The 25102-nt window shown below is 39.2% G+C and overlaps 1 protein-coding gene across 1 annotated transcript; it reads right to left on the reverse strand.

Annotated features, from left to right (window-relative positions):
* Positions 1-6058: 6058 nt before the first annotated feature.
* Positions 6059-7609, reverse strand: LOC311165439 (protein FAM240B-like; the record flags this gene model as incomplete). The annotated part of the gene is made up of 2 exons (XM_084225406.1): positions 6059-6137; positions 7470-7609. 2 exons carry the CDS (start codon positions 7607-7609, stop codon positions 6059-6061), a joined length of 219 nt encoding a protein of 72 aa, XP_084081532.1.
* Positions 7610-25102: the final 17493 nt, after the last annotated feature.

Here is a 25102-nt window from a genome sequence, read left to right on the forward strand (position 1 = left end):
GCGAGATGGGAATTAAAACAAGCCTCTGGGAAAGGTTCAATGCTTTTAAAGCAGCTACATAGATCTTGTGCACTCTGTTCACTAAAAAGAAAATGGTTACAAGAAGAGGATGAAAGGCTGAGGGAGTTTTTCACTTGTGAGTAATGCTCTGGTAGCTCACATTAGTAACATGTATCCTAAAAGTAGGATGAATTTTCTAGGGTGAATTGTGTGGGGTTGGTTGAGGATATCATACTTGTTCATTAGAAAATAATTGTGTTGGCAGAAGAGTAAGTTATGAAATGTAAGTCAGGTGTCCTGTGACAGCATTTTATAAACCCTTCCTGTGAAGGGCTAACTCTCCAAATGGCTACCAGCATCTTTAGACAGCAGGTTGTCGACAGAATGGCCCTGCAAATGCAAGGCTTAAACATAAAGAGCTGTGAGGTAAGTGCAGCACAGCTCTCTTCTCTGGAGGCTCACCAACAGAGCATGTCTTTGGGTACTGTAATTTGATTTTCCCTTCTTACTGCAGGCACTGTGCTGTCTTTGCTCTAATTATAGAATCAGAAAATCACAGAATCATAGATGCATAAATTGGCTGGATTTATCTCTAGGGATCATCTGTCCCAACCCCTTTCTAACAGGCAGGACATTTTCCACTTACTCAAAGCCCCATTGAACCTAACCTTGCATGCTTTCTGTGATGGGGTACCCACCAGCACTCTGGGAAAGTATTTCGGTACCTCATGACCCTCACTGAAAAAAAAAAAAAAAACCAAACCCAAAAACAAACTCATTGTCATGTACAATCTGTATCTACCTTCTTTCTTTCAGTTTGAAACCATTGCCCCTTGTCCTATCGCTACAGACCATGGTAGGAAGTCTCCTTCCATCTTTCTCATAAGTCCCCTTTAAATACTAATAAGCTGCAACACGTTCTTTCTAGAGTGTTCTCCAGACTGAACAGTCCCAGCTCTCTCAGCCTGTTTTCATAGGAGAGGTGCTCCTGGGATCACTCCTGTGACCATCTTTGTGGCCTCCTCTAGACCCACTCTGACATATTTTCCTGTGCTGGGGCCCCAGAGCTGGATGCAGTGTTCCAGGTAGGCTTGCACTAGACTGAGGAGAGTGGCAGAATCCCCTCCATCACCCTGCTGACCATGCTGCTTTTGGTGCAGCTGACTTTCTGGATTGCAAATGCACATTGCTGACTCATGTCCATTTTTCCATCCTCCAATATCCCCAAATTCTTCTTGGCAGGGCCTCTCTCAGACACAACAGCCCCCAGCCTGAATCAATATGGGGGTTGGCCATTCTCAGAATGATGGGATTCTCATCTGAAGGGGCATTCAAGACAGATAAATCCAAAGGCCATTCAAAAAGCTATCAATATTTTGACATATATTGTAATGGATATGTGTACTTCTCATCAGCCTTGAAACTTCAGAACTCCATAACAAGTCCTGAATATAGGCTGTTAAGTCAGTTTGACCCAAACTGAGTTGTCTTAATGCAAGAAGAGGAAATGGAAATGTCTTGTGTGAGTATAGGGAAACTCACACCATGCTCTGACTTAGGGTCCAGACCGATCTCTAAAGTAATTTCTATGGAGCAGTGACTGCAGATCATGTGGTTAACATGCACATGGGTTCTCTGACACCAGCAGTCATGCCTGGGAGAGGCTCCATGTGTGACCAAGAATGGTAAGAGATGAATTCCAAGGAATAAGAGCTGTGATCAACATTAGGCCATCAGCTAAATCTCCTCAAAACTCTTTATTTTAAGATATTACCTCTTAAACTTCCCTTCCTAATGTTATCTTGCCCCTCCAAACTTTTGAGGTGAGAATCCAGTTACATGAATAGTGATTCTCTTGACGTGTAATGTATTTTACCACAGCTCTGGCACCTTTTCTGGACCAGTGCAGCCTGCTTTTATTTTTCAGATCTGTTTCTTAGAAGAAATTTTCTATGGATTTCAGTTCCAGCTGAAGCACTGGGCTACTGTACTGCATAGTGGATCATGTTATCTGTGTAGAGCAACTGGGCCTTGACTTTGTACCCAACACAGGTATCATGGCTCTTTCCTGACCCCTGGCTCTGGCCCATCTTTCCACTCCCCCTCCACTGTTTCTGTACTGTTTACACAGTGAGCTCTATGTGCCTAGGATTATCTTTCACATTGCTTGTGTATAGGATCAAAGTCTGAGGTAGCCTGTAGGCTTTTCTAGAGTGCAAAACAGCTTGGCTGAAATTAATTGACACTAAACACAGTACACTGGAAGTGAACTTGGTATTGTGTGGCGGATTTATTTTACTGCTGGCCACTTCAGGCACCTCAGAACTGGCCAGTACATCAGTTTCCTCTCCAATGAATGTGGCTAGAAGCCCAAAGAGGCACGGCTGCACAGATAGCTGCACTGTGTAATAGGAAGCACAAAAACCTTTGAGTGTCATGCTGAAGACAACCTGCTGGGTGATGCTGCACTGGTCTGCAGGACCACCTCCCATTCACCTGTGACAATTGTTCAAAATCAAAATCTGGCTGCAGTGGCTGTGTTATGCTCATTTGCTCCTTAATTAGAGACCTACAGAGATCCTTGGTTAAGGGAAGACATTTAGCAGAAAGGATTCTTGAGTGAAGAAGTGTATTTAGACCAAACTATGTCAGTTTGGGCTAAACTTCTAAGAAGTCTGTTAAGTTACTGACAGAGTCATTCTTCACAGCTGTCAGCCCTTATCCATACACTAGGAGGATCATTAATATGACTAAAATGGAGCATCTGTCACTCTTGTGCTAACACGGAGCATACTTACCATAAATTCTATTTAAAGGGATCTGGGTGGTGAATGTTTAGTGTTTGCTTCAGAGAATGGTAACGTTTTACTACATTTAACTTTTGTCACTGTTGCAAGCTTTTCCAAAATGTTCTGTATCATGCATTGGTAATGAGAAAGTGACATGCATTTTCTTGCTGCTCAGTGTCAGGATGAAGCAAAGGAGTGGCAAAATAATGAAAACTAGGAAGACAAGCAAGTATCTACCACATTTTAATTGCAAAGCTAATAAAATCAGGTTGGCATAACTCAAAATCTCTTGCTGTTGCACTCAAAGCAATGTGAAAATCTGGATAGAAAAAAACCCAAACTCAAAAGACATGAAGTGTGTATTCAAGAAGCTATTTTATAAACATTTGAGTTAAGTTTAAACTGTTTCGTTGAATAATGCTCTGCACTGAAACTGCATATTGGTGGAAAGTTGTCTGAAGAGCACCTAAGCATCCTCTCTAGCCATAATGATTTTATAAAACCCAGCTGATTTTATTAGGTTTTAGTTGATGACTTTTCCAGTCCTATAGTAATGTTTCTCCAGTCCTTTTTATAATGTCATGACTTATTTCTGAGTCTCACAGATATCGCAGTGTTTTGGGTTTTTTTGTTTTGTTTTGTTTTTTGCCTCCTTTTAATTTCTCTTGTGACCTTCAAGGAAGAGAAAATATTATTATTTTTGTTTTGAAATTGCCAGAACCACTTTTATCCTGGAGTCTACTCTAGCTTCTGCTGAGATTGTTGCTTGACATTTAGATTTAAATTTTCATGCTTTCATACTCTTTATTTTTGCTCATGAACTCTAGATTATATTTATTTCTTGAAATATGTATTATTTTTTGTGTGGTAGCTTACAAAACTCTTAAGTAGATTACCCCTGCATTACCCTGGTGGATTTTGTATCAAAACCTGTTGTTACTATTCAAATAAATGAAGATTACATGACCCAAAGTCCTGAATCTAGCACTGTGGAAACTGAACCTGAAATAATTAATCTAAACACTGGAGGTTGGATTATAAAGCTCAAAGGAAAGTGGCTTAATTCTGGAAACATATTTTCAGATGTCCTCTTGGCTTTGAGCTGGAATAGACATGTTCTGTAAAAAATAAGTTCCTTTTTGTCATTTTAAAGAGATGATTTTATGGTGTTCTAGCTTGATAGGGACTTATTCCAGAGCATTCTTAAGTGACCACATAACCATGCAGGCACAATGAGGAACTGGGATTGAAGTCACTTCCTGGAACATTTTCTTCCCAGCTCTCTATGGTTTTTTTCCTCATTCTGATTTACTTTATGAGGGGAATAGCAAGAAGCATCTAAACTATGTGAGAAGCAAACAAAAGTTTATTCCAGGGCTATGGCTTTAATTTTTAAAATGTGCCAACTCTGACTCCCTGTTTTGCACCTCCCTGTTTGTGCCATAACTTACACAGTGAATGAGAGTCTGGAAAATATTCCCCTTAGCTCAGTTCAAGCTCTAATTTCAGCCGAAATGATATAAACTCCCAAACTATTTAATGATGGAGTTTGACTAGAGCTTCAGTAAGCACCAGGCATGGACAGGGGATGGGGGAATTGAAATGTCTCAATTGACATTTTTGAAGAAATCTACTTTATTACAGAAGCCCAATATTAAGTTGTGGCACTATTTGGTGATTGTTTTCTTAAGCACAGCTTTATTGTAATTATGCTGTGATCCTTCATATTTGCAGTTGATGTTCCTTTTAAAATTGCCTAAGAATAAAAATAAACCAAAGAACATGTGCTTAGCAGCTTTTCTCTGGTGTTTGGCAAACTCTGCTCTTAAGTTTGGGGACAATCCTGCTGACACCTGGATTTTTGAATTAGTGCTCCAAGGTCGTAATTTTTTTCATGATTTTATTAATTCCTCAGAATTTCTAAGCATTATTTACATGTTCAAATTCACATAATAAATTTTGTTTGGCCTTGAGATGCACAAAAGTGGATTTAAAAGGTGGTAGATAAAGAGGGAAAAAAAGAACACTTCGAATTTTTGTTTTGATTTAAGAAGAGCAGATTTTCTACATATTTTAAAACTCCAAGCCCTTCTATTGTTCTCTTCTTGCCTCACTGGCAATTCAAATCTTCTTTGCTTTGAAGAAATATGAATGACCAGAGTGGTAATGAAACAGTCTTATAAGAAGGAACCAAAAGGTTAAGTGATTCAGGGAAGAGTTTTTTAGCATGCTCAAAACAACCTGTCTTGCAGTACATTACCCTAATCATTTGGTGGCAACAAAGCAGTCACCTTAAAAAGGAAGTGATTTGATTATGCCAGTGGACTGGAATGTTTTCTTATTGTTGGAAGAAATGCCACATTTCCTAATGAAGCATCAGGAAGGGAACAAGAAACATTTTTGACTAATGACAAATGTGTCAGAGGAAATCATCTTAATTCTGAAAGTATGGGTCTTTAAGGAATAAATACTGGGTCTTAGAGGGAAAAGGTGCTAGAAGAAAAAACCTGCTTGTCTCTCATGATGATAGACAGCTGTGAGAGTGCACGAAGCTACTCTGTGAAACAGAGGTATCAATCCACCTCTAGACAAACCAGGTCAGGTACCAGAAACTGTCAGAGCTTAAAGTTATTCTAACAATGCTGATCTAGTGTCTCAAGCTAGCTAATATGGGCTGACTAAGTTAATGTGGGTTAATCAGGCAGCTCTTGTAGCTGTCTCATGGAGGCTGTTTATCAATACATATATGGTAACAAGTTAACAGGTGACTTTAATGTGGCAGCTAGGATCTGTAGCTCCCACCAGTTTGGGCTTCACTAGTGGGATGTGGTGGCATTGTGCATGTCCTATATTCCATAGTTGGCACTGGGCTGTGTTGTGTTAAAAATTAAAATCTCTACTATTCATTAAACCATCTAAGTTCATTATATTATAGTCAGTCCATACAGAAACCTAAAATATTGAGGAAATGCTTTTGCAGAACTCAACTGTGTAACTGAATTCTTTTCTCAAGCATCTACATCTCAGTGAACCATGATTGATTAGGGTTAAATACTTCAGAGTGCTACATTCTCCATTTATCAAATGAAGGGACAGATGCATAATCTTGAAAGCAACAATTGACATTTCACATATGAAACTTCAAACAATGACAGCTAATTAATTATAGCTCATTTAAGCTACAGAGTAAAACTGACTTCAGCTTTTACATCACGCTTTCCTACAAAACAGATTTATTTTCCCCCAAATGTGTAGTGAGTGTGGGCTCTTCAGCTGGATGAGTCTTCAGACTGGGTCCTCAACATCTTTATCCGTTTTTCCAGCCTCTCCATCCATTCATTTCTGAGCCTAGGGACAGAAATATGGATCAGCTTGTCCCAATAATTTTACACAGAATGGATTTATACTCTTCCACTGATATCTTTTCCACTGATTATATTCTTTGGTGCTCTTTCCCAATTGTCATGCAAATTTCCTGACGCTTTAGAGCTCTTTGCTGGATGGTACTTCAGGACAAGCTCTTAAATCACAGTGAGGGATCACCTGTGCTTTGTGGTTCATCTCCATCTCCAGTGTGCCCTCTCTCGAGTGCCTGTTTGCCAGAGTGATTTGTCACCTGCACTGGAGATTGCCTGCTGCCACCTGCTGGGTCACATCACCGTGCACTTCCCCAGCCACCCTCCCAGGGTCACATCACCCTGCACTTCCCCAGCCTCCCTCCTCTGTCTTGCTCAGCTTGGAGACACTGCACATCTTGAAGCTTCTGTTAGGTGTGTAACAGGTCACTTTCAGTAACATGCAGCCCTTTATTTTCTTTTTGATAGTATCTAGGTACCATAGAAAGACTTACTCAAATAGAAAAGAGAGGAATTTCCCAGTTGAGGAGTTGCAACATTGAGATTAGGTTAGTCACAAATGGATAAAACATGATGGAGACTAATTCTAGTGTTCCTTCATCAGGGTTAGTAATGTAAGGCTGTCCTTGCTCTTAATTTTTCAAGTATCAGTGCAAAGAGAGCTATGAGGAAGGCTTTGGGAAATTGCTTTCTCACTAGATGACCTCAAGACAAAATATAATAAATACCAAAAGTATATATCTTTGCATATTCCTTCAACTAATGGAGAGTTGATGTGAAGTAAAACTGAGCTGATCTTGCTGCAGACTGCTCTTTCTTGCAGTGACTGATCAAGGGGAATGTAACTGAATAAGGTAGATATGGATATGAATGGTGGTTGCCTCAGTTAGTATGCTTGGGTCATCTGTTTTATATTGGATTTACCACACACAAATTAAACAATCTGAAATAATTCAAACTATTTGCTCATGAAAGGAAGGCTACGGAGTAAGAATATGGGCCAGGTACACATCCGTGCCAACTTTGCTCTGGACAGAAGTCTTTATGTTCAAGACTAGTCTGCACTGTTAAATATTGTCCTGGTAATTTCAGAAAGTTCTATGCTTTGGACTCGTTGTGGAACCAGAGTGAATTATTCTCCTAGCCTATGAAGTCATAGCTTAAACACGTTAACATTACATCCTAATTTGGGAAGTTTTATTATTTTCTATAAATCTAAATTACTTTCAGATTTCATTGCATGACTTAAGTATTGGTATTAGCTTTTAAAGAAAAATAATTACAATGCAAACTCAAGTAAGCTTTCTGGATGCAGATTACCCACTTTGTCAGAGCGCTTCTTCGCTGACGTTCTTTTTCATTTTGCAGATACTGAGTTTGCTGTTCAATGGTTTTTTCCCAGAAGTTCCTCAGGTCGCTGGTTTCACAACCCCGCACTTCATGGCGCATATATTGGCTATTCATTTTCTCTAAAGGAAAAATTTGAAACAAATGTATGACAAGTCACTGGTTCCTCATCCTTTTTTATGGCTAAAGCAGATTCTTGATGTTTTGGATTTTCAGCATTAGGGTCAGTCACACTGTCCTTTTTTTAGTAGGATCAGGATAACTGTGGGCATGACTCATTATTTAAGCTTTTCTTTCCTAGCTCTGACACTTGAGGATATGCTGTCTACAGTGATCTGAATTCTTACTTGTGTACCTAAAATATCTCTCACCTCCATCTGACGGTGATGTTTATGTTCACAACCAGGACAGTGCTCTTGTATTCTGTAACTTAGAAATTAGGATAGTTTTTACTGTACACATGAACAAACAAACAAAAAAATTGCCATATCAAATGGGATTTTTTGGCCCCATTATTTTCATGTCTCTAAAATTTTGAAATAACTATTGTTCTGATGATTCACCTTTAATAATTCTGGCACTTAGCTTTATTTGGAAATGAAGAAAATTTATATATATAAAAGTATGTACGTAATTTCATAAGATGATGCCTTTCAAAACCCGCCTTGTTTACTAACTATTTTCCCCTCTTCTTCAAATTCATTGAATATATTCTTGTATCTGTGATGATTCTGTACTTTCAGCTTTAGTTAATGTCATCTTAAAATAAATTCTGGAGTGAATCTTATCCTAGGGAAAGAATATTTGCCTCAGGATGGCTCTTTGTGGGCTAACAGTAAATTCCCTGTATGCCACATTGCAGCCAGAAAATTGTATCTTTACTTTCAATACTTCATTAAATATGAAATTAGGATATCCATGCTGTCTTTCAAATTGCTATCTGCTTTTGCAAGAACATGCCATTATAATATTTTCCAGATAATTTAATTTTTTAACAAGTATTTAGAGCCCTCTCATGCATTGTTTGAATTCATGGAAATTATTTGTAATTTATTTCAATCAGAGCCATAGAGAGATAGTAAACAAGCCCCTCAAGACTAGCTTGGAAAAGCTGGAAGAAACTGCTGCCATTCCCCTGCCAGGCATCATAAGAAAACACTAAACTGGGAAGTGATAATCTTTACATAATTGGCTGTTTTGTGAAAAATTGACAGACACATTTTGAAGACTCTCTGAGCAGAGGACAAAATCAGCCCTTATGAAGAGGTCCCCTTTTTGCTAGGATTTCCTTGTAACTCCCCTGTAAAGCCTTCACATATCTGCTCATGGCCTCCAAATAATAGAAGCGTGATGCTTGAGCCCAACACTTGCAGAAAAGAATTGCTGAGCATATTTCCTGGTCCTGAACAAATTATAGCTGGATGTATAATTGTTGACATTAGTCTATAATGTGAATTGCAAGTATTGCTGAGCAGCTACAGCTGTGCTAGGGGATAACCAATTTCAGGTCAAAAAGTTTTCTTAATATATGTTTTCATAAAATTTATGTATTCTATAAATATCCACATATCTATCAATGCCAACCCAAATATTTCTTCCCAGGTGGCTGTTACTACCCTTTTAAACTTTTGTTTATTAGGAGTAATCTTCAAAGGTATGAGAAAGATATGGTAAAAGCCATCTAAGTAAAACTAATGGACTTTCCACCCTAGGAGTTAATCTCTAAGAATAACTCTTTCTGAAGTGCAGGAAGAAAAATTCCCCTATACACCTGGGGCCCCAACATAAACTGCCAGGAAAAAATGTCTTCAGGTTTCTTTATCAGAAGAGATAGCAAAGCATAATAACTTCATCCTTCTGAATTATTATGAATTCCTGTCTAATATACTGTGGATGCATCTTTTATATATATATATATATATATGTACGTATGTATGTGTATATGTGTGTGTGTGTGTGTATGTGTGTGTATGTGTGTGTATGTGTATATATATATATATATGTGTGTGTGTGTATATGTGAGGGTAAATATCACTCCTGAATAAGGCAAAATTATGGAACTAATTTCTGCGAGGTGTAATTGAGACCAAATATATACTTTCAGAATATACATATCCTTTACTAGTTTTTAATGATGTGCCTCGTGATTTGATTGTATATGTTCTTGGTACTAGGTTTAAGGCATTTTCTAGATGTGTCTTTCTAACACCTGCCCCCACAGCAAAATAATCCCAAGGAAAAAATTTTAAAGCCACTAAAAGAGATATTCAGAAGTAGCTTCCATAGCTATTCACTTTACATCTGGTGTTGGGGTGTCGGCAGTATTTAGAAGGATGTTAGAAAACTCTGTTGAGACTACAATTACAGCTTTGGCAGCATCCTTTTTCTTAATTTTTTCTTTTCTTTTTATTTTCTTTTTAAATTTTTTTTTCTTTTTTTTTTTTTTTTGTTTTTTTTTTTTTTTTTTTTTTTTTGGTCAGGTGTGGGAGGTGGGGCAGAGACAGGAATTAATACTTTTCTCTGTTTGTGATCTGTGGTAATTTCTTTTCTTTGTGTGTGTTTGATCAGGCACACCATTGTCCAAGTCATTCTTTCCTAACCTTTTATAATGTCTTAAGATATGGATATCTTGGTGCCAATTTTTCTCTTTCTCAGTTCTTAATATTTGTTTTCATTTCCCCTCTTGCTGGAGAACTCTCAAATATGTACAAGTAGGATCAAAGTTACTGAACACATCAGAATTTCTGCATCATTACTAATCCTTATATGTCGTTGATAAACAAAGTATGTAAATATGTCAGCACTTGCTTCTCTGAACTGTAGAATCACCTTATCCTAAATTACCTTATATTTTTAATTATCTGTTTGAGACTGTTCATGGTGATTGTAGGAACTGCCCGATCCCTCCACTGAAATAACTCACATGCTTTCTTTTACCTGTATGCATCATGTGCATAGATGTTTGAATTCACCTCTGTCCTGCCATCCATTTTATAAACGATAAATTTTCAGTGCATGTGAGCAGTCAGGGATATCAGACATAGTCTGTCACCATTTCTCCAGCTCTCATATTTTTCTCTCCTACTTCAGCTGTTTGCAGAGGAGTGTAACAGGACTTAAGCCTGTATCATGACTTTGCAGCAGCAGTTATCACCTGGAAAGAGTTTATTTTCATGCCTTGAAGCCTCATTCAGAGTAGTGAGGATAAGAGGCTTCATTTAATAGGGAAAGAGAAGAATGGAAAAAATTTCAGGGAAGCAGCCTCCAAAGCAGCCTGGACAAATAATCTCGGTGTGATGCAACAGGTGAGCAGAAATACACTATTAAAGCACACAGGCAGTTGTGATGCACTTTTATAGACCTTGTGGTTAGTTCTGACTTAAACTGCCCTGCCACAGCTTGGACTAAAAAAGCTTTTTAAGCCTTTAGTGACAATCCTTCAAGACAACAATAATGAGAGGCACTTTCTGGTAAGCTTCTCTGACAGAGGCGTGGTTGCAAGCCAATGGACAAATGTAGGCACTCTCAAATGAAAGGAATAACTTGATAACCTCTAGGAAGTGTTTATCCAACGGGTGATAACGATGACTGCTTATTTTTAGATTTAATAATTTTAGAGCAGGTTACTGTTATCTAGCCTCAATTTGCTAAAGAAAGTCTTATAAAGTTAGGGAAGCTGGAACTCAGAAATTATATTGGTAGAACAAAAGAGGGATGTAAGATCAATTTGATATGACATCTCCACTTCTATGTAAAAGAAAAAAAATCAATAGTTTGAGGCTAAAATTCACTGTTTCTGTGAGAAAATACTACCACCACCAGAAACACTTTTTCATGTAGAGAATTGGAAGTCAAAAGTTTCTTAGACAGAAGAAAGAATGTAAAGAAAAGTGTGGATTTTCTTCCTCTAGTAGAACACATTGTTATATGAAATGTAGTTTTAAAATTTATAAAACTTTTAATGAGTCAGGAGAGCTATTTTTCCTCCTTCTTGTGTTTCTTACAAAGCACAGTCAGTCAGAGTTTTCAGGGTCTTATGCATTTCCCTAGAAGTAATACAATATTTTATTGTTCTGACTTTACTTGGACCATGCTTTGTGACTATGGCTATTATATATTCATTGAATTATAAAAATTGAATTATATATATAGGAGATAATACCATCTATGCTAATGGTACTGTTTGATGTAAAACCAATCAGAAATCTGTTTTGAACTTGGAAAAGAGGACTAGTGATCATATTCAAGATTCCACTCTTTTTCCTTGGGTCTAGGATATGCCATTTATCTTCTGCTTCTGCACCTGGCAGTAATTCACATCTCAAAGGGCTGACTGATACTTCCTTTGAGATCCTGCCTAGGGAAGCATGCTGGTTTCAAGCCTAACTTGGGTCTCCAGACACTAGTTAAAACTCTTCAGAGGCAGAAGGGAGTATTTTAGTTTAATGCCCTGTACCCTTTGGTTTGTGTGACATGTTCCACAGTGCAGTTTCTCACATGAGCCCCACTTGTGAGCAACTTGTGGGAGAGGTTTCTCACAGCTTGCTCTCACAGCTTTCTCTTCCTGTCTGCCTCATTTATGAGCAATTTTGGGAGGACATGATCTGAAGAACCAGCCTGAGGATGAGGATGGCTGCTATGATCTTCTGGTGCACACAAGTCCCTAACTGTCCCAGTGTCTTCTAACAATTCACTGGTGTACCTCATCAGCAAAAATGTGTGACTTTCCAAGTGTACTGTGCGATTTTATTTTCATTTGCCATTCAGCAATACCACCAATCTGTGTTTTTCCTTTGCAAACAGAATTGTCTGGAGTTTGCTATGAAATGAGGGAATTCTAGGTAAGTTATTTATTCTGCCACCAGCATTTTGTAATTTGGCAGAGTTTGAAATACATGCTCTTACCAGAGAGTGTTCAGTTAGGGAGTTATTCTCTGGGTATAAATTTCAATCAAATTAATTGGATTTCTCCACATATTGGGAATTTTCTGTGTATGAAAATGACAACCATGCTGACAGATGACTGGGCAATACTAGTAGGAGTTACAGGTGTGCATCTAGCAAATTATTTCTAACAGTTATGTTAAACAGTTTTAATATTTGAAAATGTTTTCACTCAAGTACTACGAAGCAATCTCTATTCAACCGTTATCCTTTTTCCTAATTCCCACAATCCTTTATTGCTTTTCTGTGATAAGTGGTGGATCTGAGCCTATTTTTTCTAATAAGGAGAATAGTTATTCTTCAAGTGCTTTGCAATTGTAGAAAATTTGGACAAACAAACATAACAAGGCAAAACTTCTGTTAACTACATGGGTTTTGCATCTCATACTGCTACGGTGTCAGTATCAATGCCTTTGAATGCATTGCACAATGTTTTATTCTGTCCTTCTCATCTGATGGGCTTCAGTTCTTTTCATCTGCTTTCACTTTTCTCTGGATATCAGACACCTGAACAATAGAATTATCAAACTGGATGGAACTGATTCTGTGCTGTGATTTTCTGTACTAGAGGGCTCAGCAGTCCTCTGGCTGAAGACTAAAATTCTTAAAAGCTTTTGAACAAAACATTTGAGGAATCAATACTTTCATTTTCCTCCAGGTAACCCATTCATTTATTACTATCCTAGTTCTGCTCCCATGCCTGGTTTTTTATATTTTGCTACTTGCTGCCTTCCATTCTGCACTGTCTCTTTTGCCTTTTGTGAAAGGTCCCTTTGATTTTTCCTTCTCTGGCATCACGTCTATTGAGTTTCTCATCACGTCCTCTTCACCTCCCATGCCAGAGCTCCCTCAGAACCTGACTGATTTGGACCTTTGCTTTCAAACATCTTTCTGGCTGGTTTCCTCACCTCTGTTGCTCCATCTGGAAAATTTCTTTCCACTTCTTGCTGGAGTTACATTTGATAGAGTGATAGAGTAACTTGAGTTGGAAGGGATGCCCAAGGATCATCAAGTCCAACTCCCAACCCTGCTCAGCACCAACCCCAAGAGTCACACCATGTGCCTGAGAGGACTGCCCAAATACTTTTGAACTCTGTCAGGCTGGTGCTGTGACCACTTCCCTGGGGATCCTGTTCCAGTCCCCAAACACCCTCTGCACAAAGAACCTTTTCTTGATATCTAATTTAAACTTCTCCTGGTACAGCTTCATACCATTCTCTTGTGTCCTGTCACTGGTCACAAGAATGAAGAGATCAGTGTCTGTCCCTCCTTCTCCCCTCATGAGGAAGTTGTAACTGCAATGAGTTCTGTCCTCAGTGTCCTCTTCTCCAGACTGAAAAAATGAGGTGACCTCAGCTGCTTCTCATAGGTCTTCTCTTTCAGACCCTTCACCATCCTTGTTGCCCTCCTTTGGATGCTCTTTAATAGTTTAATGTCTTTTTCACGTTGTGATGCCCGAAACTGCACTCATGCAGGTATTACAAAATGATTCCTGGATAACCTTTTCTTCACCCCTCTGCTACCCAGGTTTTTCTGCTCCTTGTAACTGGCTCTCTGTGATGGCTGCCTGCATTCCCATACATCCTGCCACCAGCACACACAAACAGGGCTGTGGTGGCAGTTGTATAGAGGTGAGCAATAAGTGAACAGGTATTCAAAAGTGATATGCAATAAATAAATGTCCAAGTGTCTTTCCTGAGCTTTCTATATATTCATTTGACTTTTCTTGACTTCTAATTTTCAGTATCTAAATTAGATTTAAAGCGGCTGGGATTTGCTCACGAGATCAAATGTTGTTTCTGATCATTAGACTTCCCCCATTGCTGGATACATTTGAAGCCTGCTCCTATGAACTACTACTTGAATTCATAATATCAAGCATATAGAATAAATTAATATTTATTGGTCAAGGATCTTGAATGCACTTTGCTTTGTTTGATTTTTGAGTACAGGAAGACTTGGTGTAGGATCAAAGAAGATAAATTTTGCCCAGGGCTCATGTCCTTTATTAGATCATACAGTTCAGAGAAAACATGCAAGAGAAACCTTTCCTGATTCATGTGAAGGTGTCTACCATTGAATTAAAATGCCTCAAGGCAGCAGATCACAGTTAAAAAGCCTTTGAGAGATGAGTGTGTGTGTGTGTGTGTGTGTGTGTGTGTGTGTGTGTGTGTGTGTGTGTGCGTGTATTACCTTGGCTAGCATTAGACCATCAGTTGAGAATGTACAGACATATATCTCTTGGTGTTTTATTCAGGATTGTGGCATGGAAATTATCTGTAAATATTTTTTATGTATCAATGCTACTCAGCTTCCTTAGAATTCTGCTAAACTGGGCACCCTTCCCTGGCATTTTCCTCACAGTCTCATCTTTCCTAGAATATACTTTTGTGAGAATTAAAGTTAGAGAACAAACACATTTCTTGTTGACATTATTAGGGAAAACTTACTACAAAAAATAAATACTTTCTTACCTTTGGAGCTGGACTCTTGCAAATAAATTCTCTGTGTGACACAAACGAGGAATATTACCACTGCAGCCGTGGCTTCTCCAGTGTCACAGGGCAGTAATGAAATGCATCCCTCGGTACTTTTTATTTGAAGTGTGGGTAACATAAATCCTTCATCATATCAAGGCTATTTTGAACAGAACCAACAGTGAGATAAGATCATTTAATGAACTTTGCAGCCCCCTGCCTGAGATGACCGTGAAACACAGGCCCCCTTGAGACCGTGCATCCCTCCCACACTGGCAGATACCTCAAAGAGCATGACTTGGCAAGTGATGAGAATTTTCTTTAAAATGCCTGCTAATGTTATCCATTTTAATAATCTTCCTATGAAGCTTGAAAAATTCCACACTACTGTCTTAGCTGTAATGGTTTGACAAATCACACTCAGTTTTGCATTACAGGGTGACTTACAGGAGTATGCACTACCTTGGTGTTGTTTAATGTAAGGATGTGTGCTTGATTATGACCTATCACAAAATCTGTTCTCTTCAAGGCAATTGTCACAGGAATTGTCTGTATGTTTAGTGTTAGCTCATGAAATGCATTAAAGCAGCACTACTTTTACCATTTAGAGTTGTTATAAGTCTATTACAGATGAATGCTTATATCATTACATTTCATTTTCGGAGGAAAACATTTTGTAGGTTTGGGTGATGACAGATGCATGCACTTATCTCAGTTTTCATTAAATCCATCTACATTGCTAATGTACCATATGTGATGCTGGTTTAAGTAGTTCTTATACAACTGCTGATTATTTTAACCTTACCATTCTTTGTTGTAATTTTTCAGACTCAAAGTAGCAAAAGCAGCAGCCATTAGATGGATGCTTTCTGTAGTTCATATTTACTTATTTACTTTTTCTGCAGTTTCCTTTACATCACAAAAAACCTGTGCAAAACCTAGGAGCTACAGCCTTTCTCTGAAAAGGAAAATTTCAGTTATTTCCAAAGCCTGGTCAATACATTTAACTCCTAAGAAACAGTACCTATTAGCTTTCTCCAGTGTGCCTAATTCCACCTCATATCATATGAGAACACAGACATTAACTTGTGTCCCTCCACACATGTGATAACAATGGTAATGTGGTCTCAGAACTTTAGGACCATTATACATATGAGGCATTGAAAAAAGAGAACAACAACATACCATAGGTAAAACTGATTGCTCTATTTTTGGAAAAATAGCTCAAATTCTGACTGGCTCTAGAAATCACAAACAAATACAATCAGCTGGGTGAATATTAAAATAATATGGTATTATAAAAAGAAGCTGAAGCCCAGGCTTGATGGAGAAATGGTACTAACCACCATGGTGCTGCAGACCAACAGAACTTCTTCCTTGCCATTTGACTCAGAGCTTGAGTAACATTTCCTTTTTGCTAAACACATCTTGTTAAATTTGCAATGAATTTGAGGGTTTGTTTACTTTCTAATGTTATAATGCAGTCAATACCTCCCATAAACATTTGCAAAGATCAAATTTCAGGGGGGGTTGCAGTGTCCAGGCTTCATCAGATCAGAACATGTGTTTCTGGTCAGATATTCTCTAGAAGCATGGACATTTGTGCAGTTCAGATGCGCTGTGTAAAGGACAGCCAAAATGTGATAAGACATTGCACATGCTCTGGTCATCTGCAGTAGATTAGGTACATGGTTTATTATACTTGCTGGTTGTATTTACAATGAACATTTCATCTGTGAATTCACAGTGACTTCTTGAGAAAGACAAATGGTGCATCCAGAAATCCTGGACAGAACTAGTGCTCTGCTGGGCTACCCATATGTGAAAAAAGTTCAGGTGATAGGTGACTGGAAAAACATGTCTCACTCTCAAAAGCAGGGCAGCTTTTATATATAGCCCGAAAACTATTCAGGCTGTTTGTGCACCTCAGCTCTTGTTTACTTCATAAGCATATCTCACAGCTGCTTACCAGAAACTTCTTGGATAACAGCTCTCATCTCTAGTTCTTGTAAGCTGCTTAATGTCCTTAGCAGAGACCACAGAAGAATCTGCAAAATAACGGATGGAATGTAGACCTTTGGCTCGCTTGAGGTGTTACTTATCTGCAGGAATCAAATCCTGTCTTAGTGTTCTGATTGTGTGACGTTGTTCATGTGTGGGAGAGTTGGGAATAAAAGTAGCAGCTCTTACTCTTGCACAAGTAATCCTGGTACATTTAGTCTGTATTTTGTCACTCTGGACCCTTCACTCTATGGGTATTCTTAGACCTGATGCTAAAGAAGAGGAGGTGAAAGGAAAAGACATTTCACAGAATCTTGCCAATTAAGTAAGCATCTCATGCTTCTTTTCTCTTCGATGCTAGAGGAAATAAAATCAGGAAAGTTTTTTAAGCAGATACTGTACTGTGTTGTAGGGGTAACTTCCTTTGGTATTCACTGTGCACCTGGTATTCACATCCTCCTTGTTCTGTATGGATGCAATGGCAGCTAGAAAGTTGTGAAGAGGATTTCTGTCACTACTAGACTATGTCCTCCTTGGTCCAGGTGCAGCACAGGTCACAGAAACTTTAGCAGCCCCCTTCAAACTTCACAAATGGAGCTGATTACTTAGATGGAAAGTAGGAGTCTGATCAGTTTAGGTGTCCTTCTGTAGTGGCTGGACCCTGTATGGATTCCAGATGCCCATTAAAGACTCTCTATCATTCTCCTTCACAAAAGGACAGGGAAGACAAAATATAATGAAGGTTCATGAGATAAAAACTGGGGGAGATCACTCACCAAATAGTATCACAGGTAAAACAAGTTTGAATAGGGGATATGAATTGAATTTATTACCTACAAAATTAGAGCAGGATAATGAGAAGTAAAGTAAATCATAGAGACACATTTCCCCTACTCCTCCCTTCTTCATGAACTCTACTTCCTCCCCTCCAGCAGCATGGGGAGATGGGGAATGGGGGTTACAGTCAATTAATCACATGTTTACATCTCTGTTCAGGGAGAGTAGTCCTTCCCCTGACCAAGAGTGGGAGAGTTCTCCATAACTTCTCCAATGTGAGTTCCTTCCATGGGAAACTGTCCTCCATGAACTGCTCCAATCTGGATCACATGGTGCAGTCTGGCAAGGACAGGCCACAGGGTCACAGGTCCTACCAGAAAACCTGCTTGAGTCTGAGCTGCTCTCTCCACAGGTCTGCCAGGACCCTGCTCCACCAAGGGTTCACAGCCTCCTTTCCTGCGTCCACCTGCCCTGATGTCGGTCTCCTTCACGGGCTGCAGGAGGATCTCAGCATCCTCATGGACCATGGGCTGCAGGGACACAGCTGCCTCACCAAGGGCTACACCAGGGGCTGCCGGGGAATCTCAGCTCGGATGCTTGGAGCAGCTCCTCCCTCTCTTTCTGCACAGACCTTGCTGTCTACAGGGCTGTTCTTGTATATTCTCACTCTGCTGTTCTCTGACTGAACTTACATCTGCACAATAACTTCTTTTTCCATTAAATATGTTATTCCAGAGGTGTTACCACCATTTCTAATTGTGCCTTGGCCAGGGGCACACTTGTCTTTGAAGCTGCCAGCTGCTCCACTGGATACAGAATTTCAGATAGAATACCCTTGTGTCCCTCGCTGATACTAAAACCTGGCCACAAAAACCCAACACAGTACCTTCCCAAGAAAGCTGATTGTTAACTGATTTTCATGCTTCTGTAAATACTTGCAGTGTGAGTTTATTAAAACCTACCTGGAAAACCACCACTAGTCCTTTAGCAGGTCTAGTACTCCAGAGTGAAAAAGCAGGCAGGATGATCATTGATGGACTGCCCTGCAGCCAATGCCATGTTGGGGACACGATGTTTCCATGTCCTCTTGCACATGTATTGGTTTGAACCCTGCTATGTTGTGTTGGCATCTCTGGGAGTACATCTGGAGAAAACACACCTGCTTGAAAGGTTTTAGCTCTGCCTGCTGGGTATGAAACTGAGTGTTGGACTAAAAATTGTCATGACTGGATAACTGAAAAGGTCACATAATTTTACTGAGTTTTATAAACTCATTTTTCCTCTCTTGGGCCAAGCCTTGTATTGGGTGGTTGGGACTTGTTTAAATGACATAAAAAAAATCAGGATTAAGTAGGAGCTGGAATTCCACTTCACATACAATAGTATCTTTCATCTAAACAGGATTTTTCCTCTGAGTGCATTCTCAATGGCACATACATCACACCATCCATGCTTATGATGCACAATTGTTTTCTTTATAAATAACTCTTATAGGATAATCTCAAGGTCAGTAAAGTGGCAGAATGAAGACCTTACATGTTTTATTAGCTGAATGAAACTTCTTATTGGCACCAGTTGCATGACACCTGAAACATTTACAGAAGCTGCTTAGTGTTTATTGTAATCATGATATTGCCGTTGTGCAATCAGAAAAATTAGATATGTAAGATCCACTAGTAGATTTTTGTAATGCTCTTATTAGTTGCCTACCTGAAGCTTTTCCATGCTTCTATTTTTTCCCAGATTGTAAAGTTTTCAAGCAGTTTAAATTGTATTAAGCTGAAATTTAGACGCTGGAGCTGCTAGATACACAGATGCTCCCCATGGAAGTGTAATTAGCCTGACTCTGTGCACTGCAGGGGAGAAGTCTACTATGAAGAAAGGAAAAGGCTGCTGGCATCACCTGCTCTGTCCTAGCATTTCTATGTGTTTGACACTACCTTCCAGTCCAAATTAAATTCTATAGTGACCTGTCCAGAAAGGTTTCTATGACATGTTGAATTTGCCTGCAATTTTGACATGGATGATTTTCCATCTTATTATGACACAGGAGTCAGGAAAAAATTGTTCTAGACACCCTCAGGCATCAGTTTAATGAGTGTAGGAAAGAGATTTTTGATCCTCTGTTAAAATCAGTCAGTGCAGATCCTGCACCAGTGCGCATATTGTTTGAGCTGGGGTTGGGGCATAAAAATTGTGGAGAGAAACCATATCTCAGTGGAGTAAACAGCATCTTAAGGGTTTTTAAAATAGTTCATATACAGCTAAATTTTAGGTACTTCAGTTATAAATAGTTGGGTTGAGGGGAGCTGTTGGAGACATCAAACTTACTGCTAACAAATTAACGAAGGTTCAGAGGGATTTTGCTCTTGGTATTAATTTCCATGTGATGATGATCAGATACTTTGATGATGGAGAAGTAGAAATTTAGGGCAGTGTATTGATTGCATGACTTTTTATCATCTTTTAATATCCCATTGAACTTAAATATGCGAGTATTCTGTACCTCTTATAGGGGCAAATGCTACTTCACTGTTTTCTCTGTGGAAGCTCAAACTATCTTTGAATGAGTTTGAACTATTTTACTTGGGAAGAAGGTAAGGTAGGCTAAGAAGAAGGATGATAGAGGCTTTTAAAACTGATTTTCATGGTTGTGGATAAATCTGTTGTTGTAGCTTCTTTATGAATACCTCAAGGATAATGTAGCTGTACCCTTGCTGTTCACCAGCTGAATCCCAGTTTTAACTCAAACTCTACTTAGAACCAAGCACAGATGTACTTACTTTGCTTCTACCAATGTATCAGAGATCTTTGTCTCAGGGCTTTACCATGCCAGTTAAATGAGATTATAAACAGGCTGCCTTTTGCTGCTTCTTGGCTCCAGCTAAGAATGTATCCTCATTAAAAAAACAGACCAGACTTTATTCTGGCTGGCCTGAGAGTTTCAGCATGAATATGGGATCTGAGGGCCCATTCTGCCTTTTGTGTCCTTCCTGGAAATAAATCTGTTTTAACTCTTGCACTCAATCCAGCAATGAAAAGTAATTCGGATATGAAAGGCTATCACCAACATGTTTCTTTAAAACACAGACCTAAAATGACCATTAGCTGCCAGAAGCTGCCATGATAAAAGTCTCTTGCCTCATTGAGCAAAGATTGCTGGCAAGATTACAAAGGCAGCAGGTATGTGTTAACTAAAACCTTAGTCATGGCAGATGAAGATAATTTAACTGCACGAGAGCAAGGACTGGCCTGGTCCACTACACTGTAGCAGACTCCCGGCACTGCAGAAGTTCTACTTTAGTCAACCAGCTTGGAGACACAGATCTGTCATCTGTGAAACAGACAGCTTTAATGAGGGATGAAAACCAATAGGTATGTTGGGGTGTTTTTGTTTATTTTCCTTTGCATTCATATATATAGCTAATGCAAACTAGATGAGGTGATAAATAGTTTTAGGTGTGACTGCTATGGCAAATTAGACCATTTAGGCCACTTCCTAAGTATAGATTTAAATGCCTAATATTTCGTATCAGAAATTGGACCTTTTGTTCATAGTTGTTGAAATAGGACCACAGTAACTTTAAATGCAACAACAAAAGGAAATGATTTGTTGCATCAGCTACAAACATTTTTCTGAACATGAACAGAATAAATTCTTTCCTTGTCTGTTGTATACACAGGTACTGATGATGAAATTTTAAAATGTTTATTGTGTCAGACATATCAATCAAATTCATGTAAGGAGCTATTATATCCCTAGTGTTTACGACAAGAACCTTCACAGAATGTATTTTCCAAAGTCTTTAACTTGAAGACAAAATTTCTCCGGTACAAGTTTGACCTATGCTAAAGTTGTTATAGAACTGATTTACCCAGAAATAACTTCTCTTTCTGGGAACTGAGTACAAGATTGAATATCAGAAAATTCTTCAGAGCCATGTCTGTTTAGGTGTGTTCTCAAAGTACATCCCCATACTTACCTCTGCTCTCTGGACTATCATCTTGTGTTCCTTCCTTGTGTACACAGAGGTGTTAGTGGAGAGGTATGGTGGTGGTCACTAAATGTCCTGTTCCTGGCTTGTATCCCTCGTGTGTCAAGTGCTACTCTGCAGCTGAGCACCTTGTTGTCTGCATACTGTGGATTAGTGGATCTTGATGGATGAAGCACACAGCTGAGAGACGGAGAAAGCCACCAGGAGGTGGCTCAAGAATAGATTTGACAGAAGAGACCAGTCTACCTTTTATTATTCTAACTACAAGTCTGGATGGATCTGACACTGATGGGACTGGCATGACTGGCAGATGGGTAACAATGGATGAAGAGATAGCTGAGGTATTCATCAACATTTTTGCCTCAGTTTTCAATGACCTTCTCTCTTCCTAGACCTCTGCCACGAGTGGACTTCAAGACAGGGACTGTAGGAACAAAGTCCACCCCAGTGTAAGTAAGGCTCTGGTTCATGGCCACCTGAGGAACCTGAACGTACATTAGTTTTTGGGACCTCACATGATGTATTCCAAAAAAATCCCTGTGGAAATTGTCTGATGTAGCTGCCAAGCCACTCCCCATGATATTTGAAAAGTCATGGCAGTTTGGTGGAGTGCCAGGTAACTGGAAGAAGTGAGACAATGCACCTAGTCTTTTAAATGGATAGAAAGGAAGATCCTGGGAGCTACTGACCTGTCAGCATCACCTCTCTGTCTGGGAAGATCCTGAACAGATCCTCCTAGAAGCTGTGCTTAGAGAATGGAGAATGGGGAGGGGATTCAAGACAACCAGCATGACTTCACTAAGGGCAAGTCCTTCTTGGCTGACCCAGTGGCCTCTGGTGATGGAGTGACTACATCAGTGGACAAGGGAAGGGTCATGGCTACCTTAATGCATTTTTAGTAGGACCTGTTGTGGAAGAACAAGGGGTAATGGTTTTAAACTGAAACACGGTATTTTTTATGAGAATATTTTTATGATGAGGCTAGTGGAACACTGAACAGATTGCCCAAGTACATGGTAGATGACCTATCCCTGGAAACATTCAAGGTCATGCTGGGCAGGGCTCTGAGGAGCCTGATCTAGTGAAAGGTATCGGTGCTTATGGCAGGGGCATAGGATTAAATGGCTTTGAACATTCCTTCCACCACAAAATATTCTAAGATTCTATAACTTCATCTAACAATAGAGGATAAGGATGATCTTCTTCTTGATTTGAAGAAGAATTAACAACTTCATTAAATGAACCAGCAAAATTAGGATCTTCTAAGTATTTAAAGGTTATTTAATGCCTGAAAGAAGACCTATATGCAGCAGGAGAAAATATACTTTTTTGCTTTCCACCTTGTCTTGAGGGGAATATTATTCTTGTCAGCATTTGTGTCATTGTCACTTCTGATCAGGACAACACAGTACCCATGGGGCTTCAACACTCAGCAAATATGTTTGCTGTACTACTTTATGTTCAAAGCAAGTAGGTTTCTCTTTCTTGTTCTCTCTCTATATAGTCCTTCCTATAGGCTAACTGCTCCAAATTTCTAGCCATTATGTTGTACATGTACATTAAAATTTACCATATCAATAATTTCTGGGAAAATACCTATTTTAATGGGATGAGAGAATCTGATCCTATTGGGCTGTATTATGTATCAGTTGCCTTCTGGCTGTGAACACCATTAATGCTGTACATGCTGTACATGTCTTTCAAGTAGATCTCAAGCATCTGAATCAGTCACTGACTTTCTTGTCAGAGAGCTGCCTCATGGATGAAAGTGTTGGATGATTGTAGAAATTCCTAGTGGAAGTGCATTAACTTGAGTGCTTTGGACTAGTAGGGTGAAAACAAGAAAGTGTGGAAATCTCTGAGAAGTCCTTAGGCAGGTTGTTCTCCTGTTGCATCTACCCTTTTTCCAAATTGTGCTACAGCTTGTGCAAATATTCTTGCGACCTTGGGGTCAGCAACCAGAACACACATTGGTGAGTCAACAGTGCTTAACAGCTCTGAAAATGAAAAGCCATATGGACCAAGGAGACTGTTGATGCAGAGTCAAAAAATCCCTCTTACGTGCTGGTGTTAAGGTAACTACATAAAGCAATGACCCTATAAAAGAAATAGGCCTGAAATAGAAACCTCCTTCAATATTAAGTAAGCCCCATGAAATCAGTACCAATGGTTCCTCTGATCCTGACAAGAAGGCTGCCAGTGCCAAGAGTGCAGCTTGAATCCCTTGTTACTCCCCCATTTGACTTCATACTCATGATCTTGTGTAGGCAGTTGGGAGACATCTGTGATTCTCATCACAAAACTAGATCTTGTTTATGTTCATCCTTTGTAGCTGTTTTTCAGTAGTCCCACCACTGTTTTGAAACTTAATTTTTTAAGATTTTTAAAAGAGTTCACCGTTTATTTTCAAGGACATTGAACCTTTTGGGGAATTTGATAGGCAGCACCCCCTCTTTACAACAATGAGCTCCTATTACACATCTGCAAAGTGACTACTCCTATATGACCACTTCCTCCTTGTCTGCCATGGTTTCTCCATTAGCTGGGGCTGAAGTTACCTGCTAACAGCTGTGTGAGCCTCTGAGGAGCTGCCTGTGTCCTTGAGTGGCTCCTCTAACTAGCTGCACCAGGTAACTGCATGCACCAAGGCAAAAAAACCACAAGGTAATAAAAAAATGTGCAAACCTAACACACAAGTTAATGACTCCTTCTTCAAGTAACATAGGTCCTATTCCCTGTGACATCACCCCTGTACCCATAACATATTCCTATGTGTTTTGTACATATCTCAGTATTTTTAGGCCTCACTAAACAAGAAATTATGTTTCAGAATTCCACCACACACTATTTGTACCCAGTACATGTGTAGAAACTGGCCTCTCCTTTCCAGATTTATCTTTGGAATGAATGTCCATGCTCATGGTTACCACAATCACTTATGCAAAGAGAAATTTGGGGTGATTTTTTTAACCAGGTTACTCAAAAATGGTTAAAAACCATATTGGTTGTATATTCTGTGTTGCTATTCCTTCCTGAAACATAAACGCTGGTGAAGAGTAAAAAGGGGACCAAAGAAATATCCTGCAAATCAGTCTGTGGGGGAGCATAGACCTTTCAATCAAAATGAATCCATCCTACCCACAATCTATAAAATAATCTGTTGCAATTTTCAGCCATAACTGAAAAACTCCTTTCTGTTATTTTTCATTTCTGTTGGTTAGATTAAGGATGAGGAGTAGCATTTACCAGGCTTAGAAGTACATTACTGCTTCTAAATTTTTCTTTTCCTAAATTGCTTCTTAAATGTGACCTTAAAAGAAGAGTTACTCAAATTTCTTGTTTGACCAATCCTTAGAGCTAGCTCTTTGGCTCTTAGAGCTGATCTTTGCCTACTTTATCTTCAGGCTGTTCCTGAA

This window comes from Fringilla coelebs, assembly GCF_963513975.1.
Source record: "Fringilla coelebs genome assembly, chromosome: Z".
Lineage (NCBI taxonomy): Eukaryota > Metazoa > Chordata > Aves > Passeriformes > Fringillidae > Fringilla > Fringilla coelebs.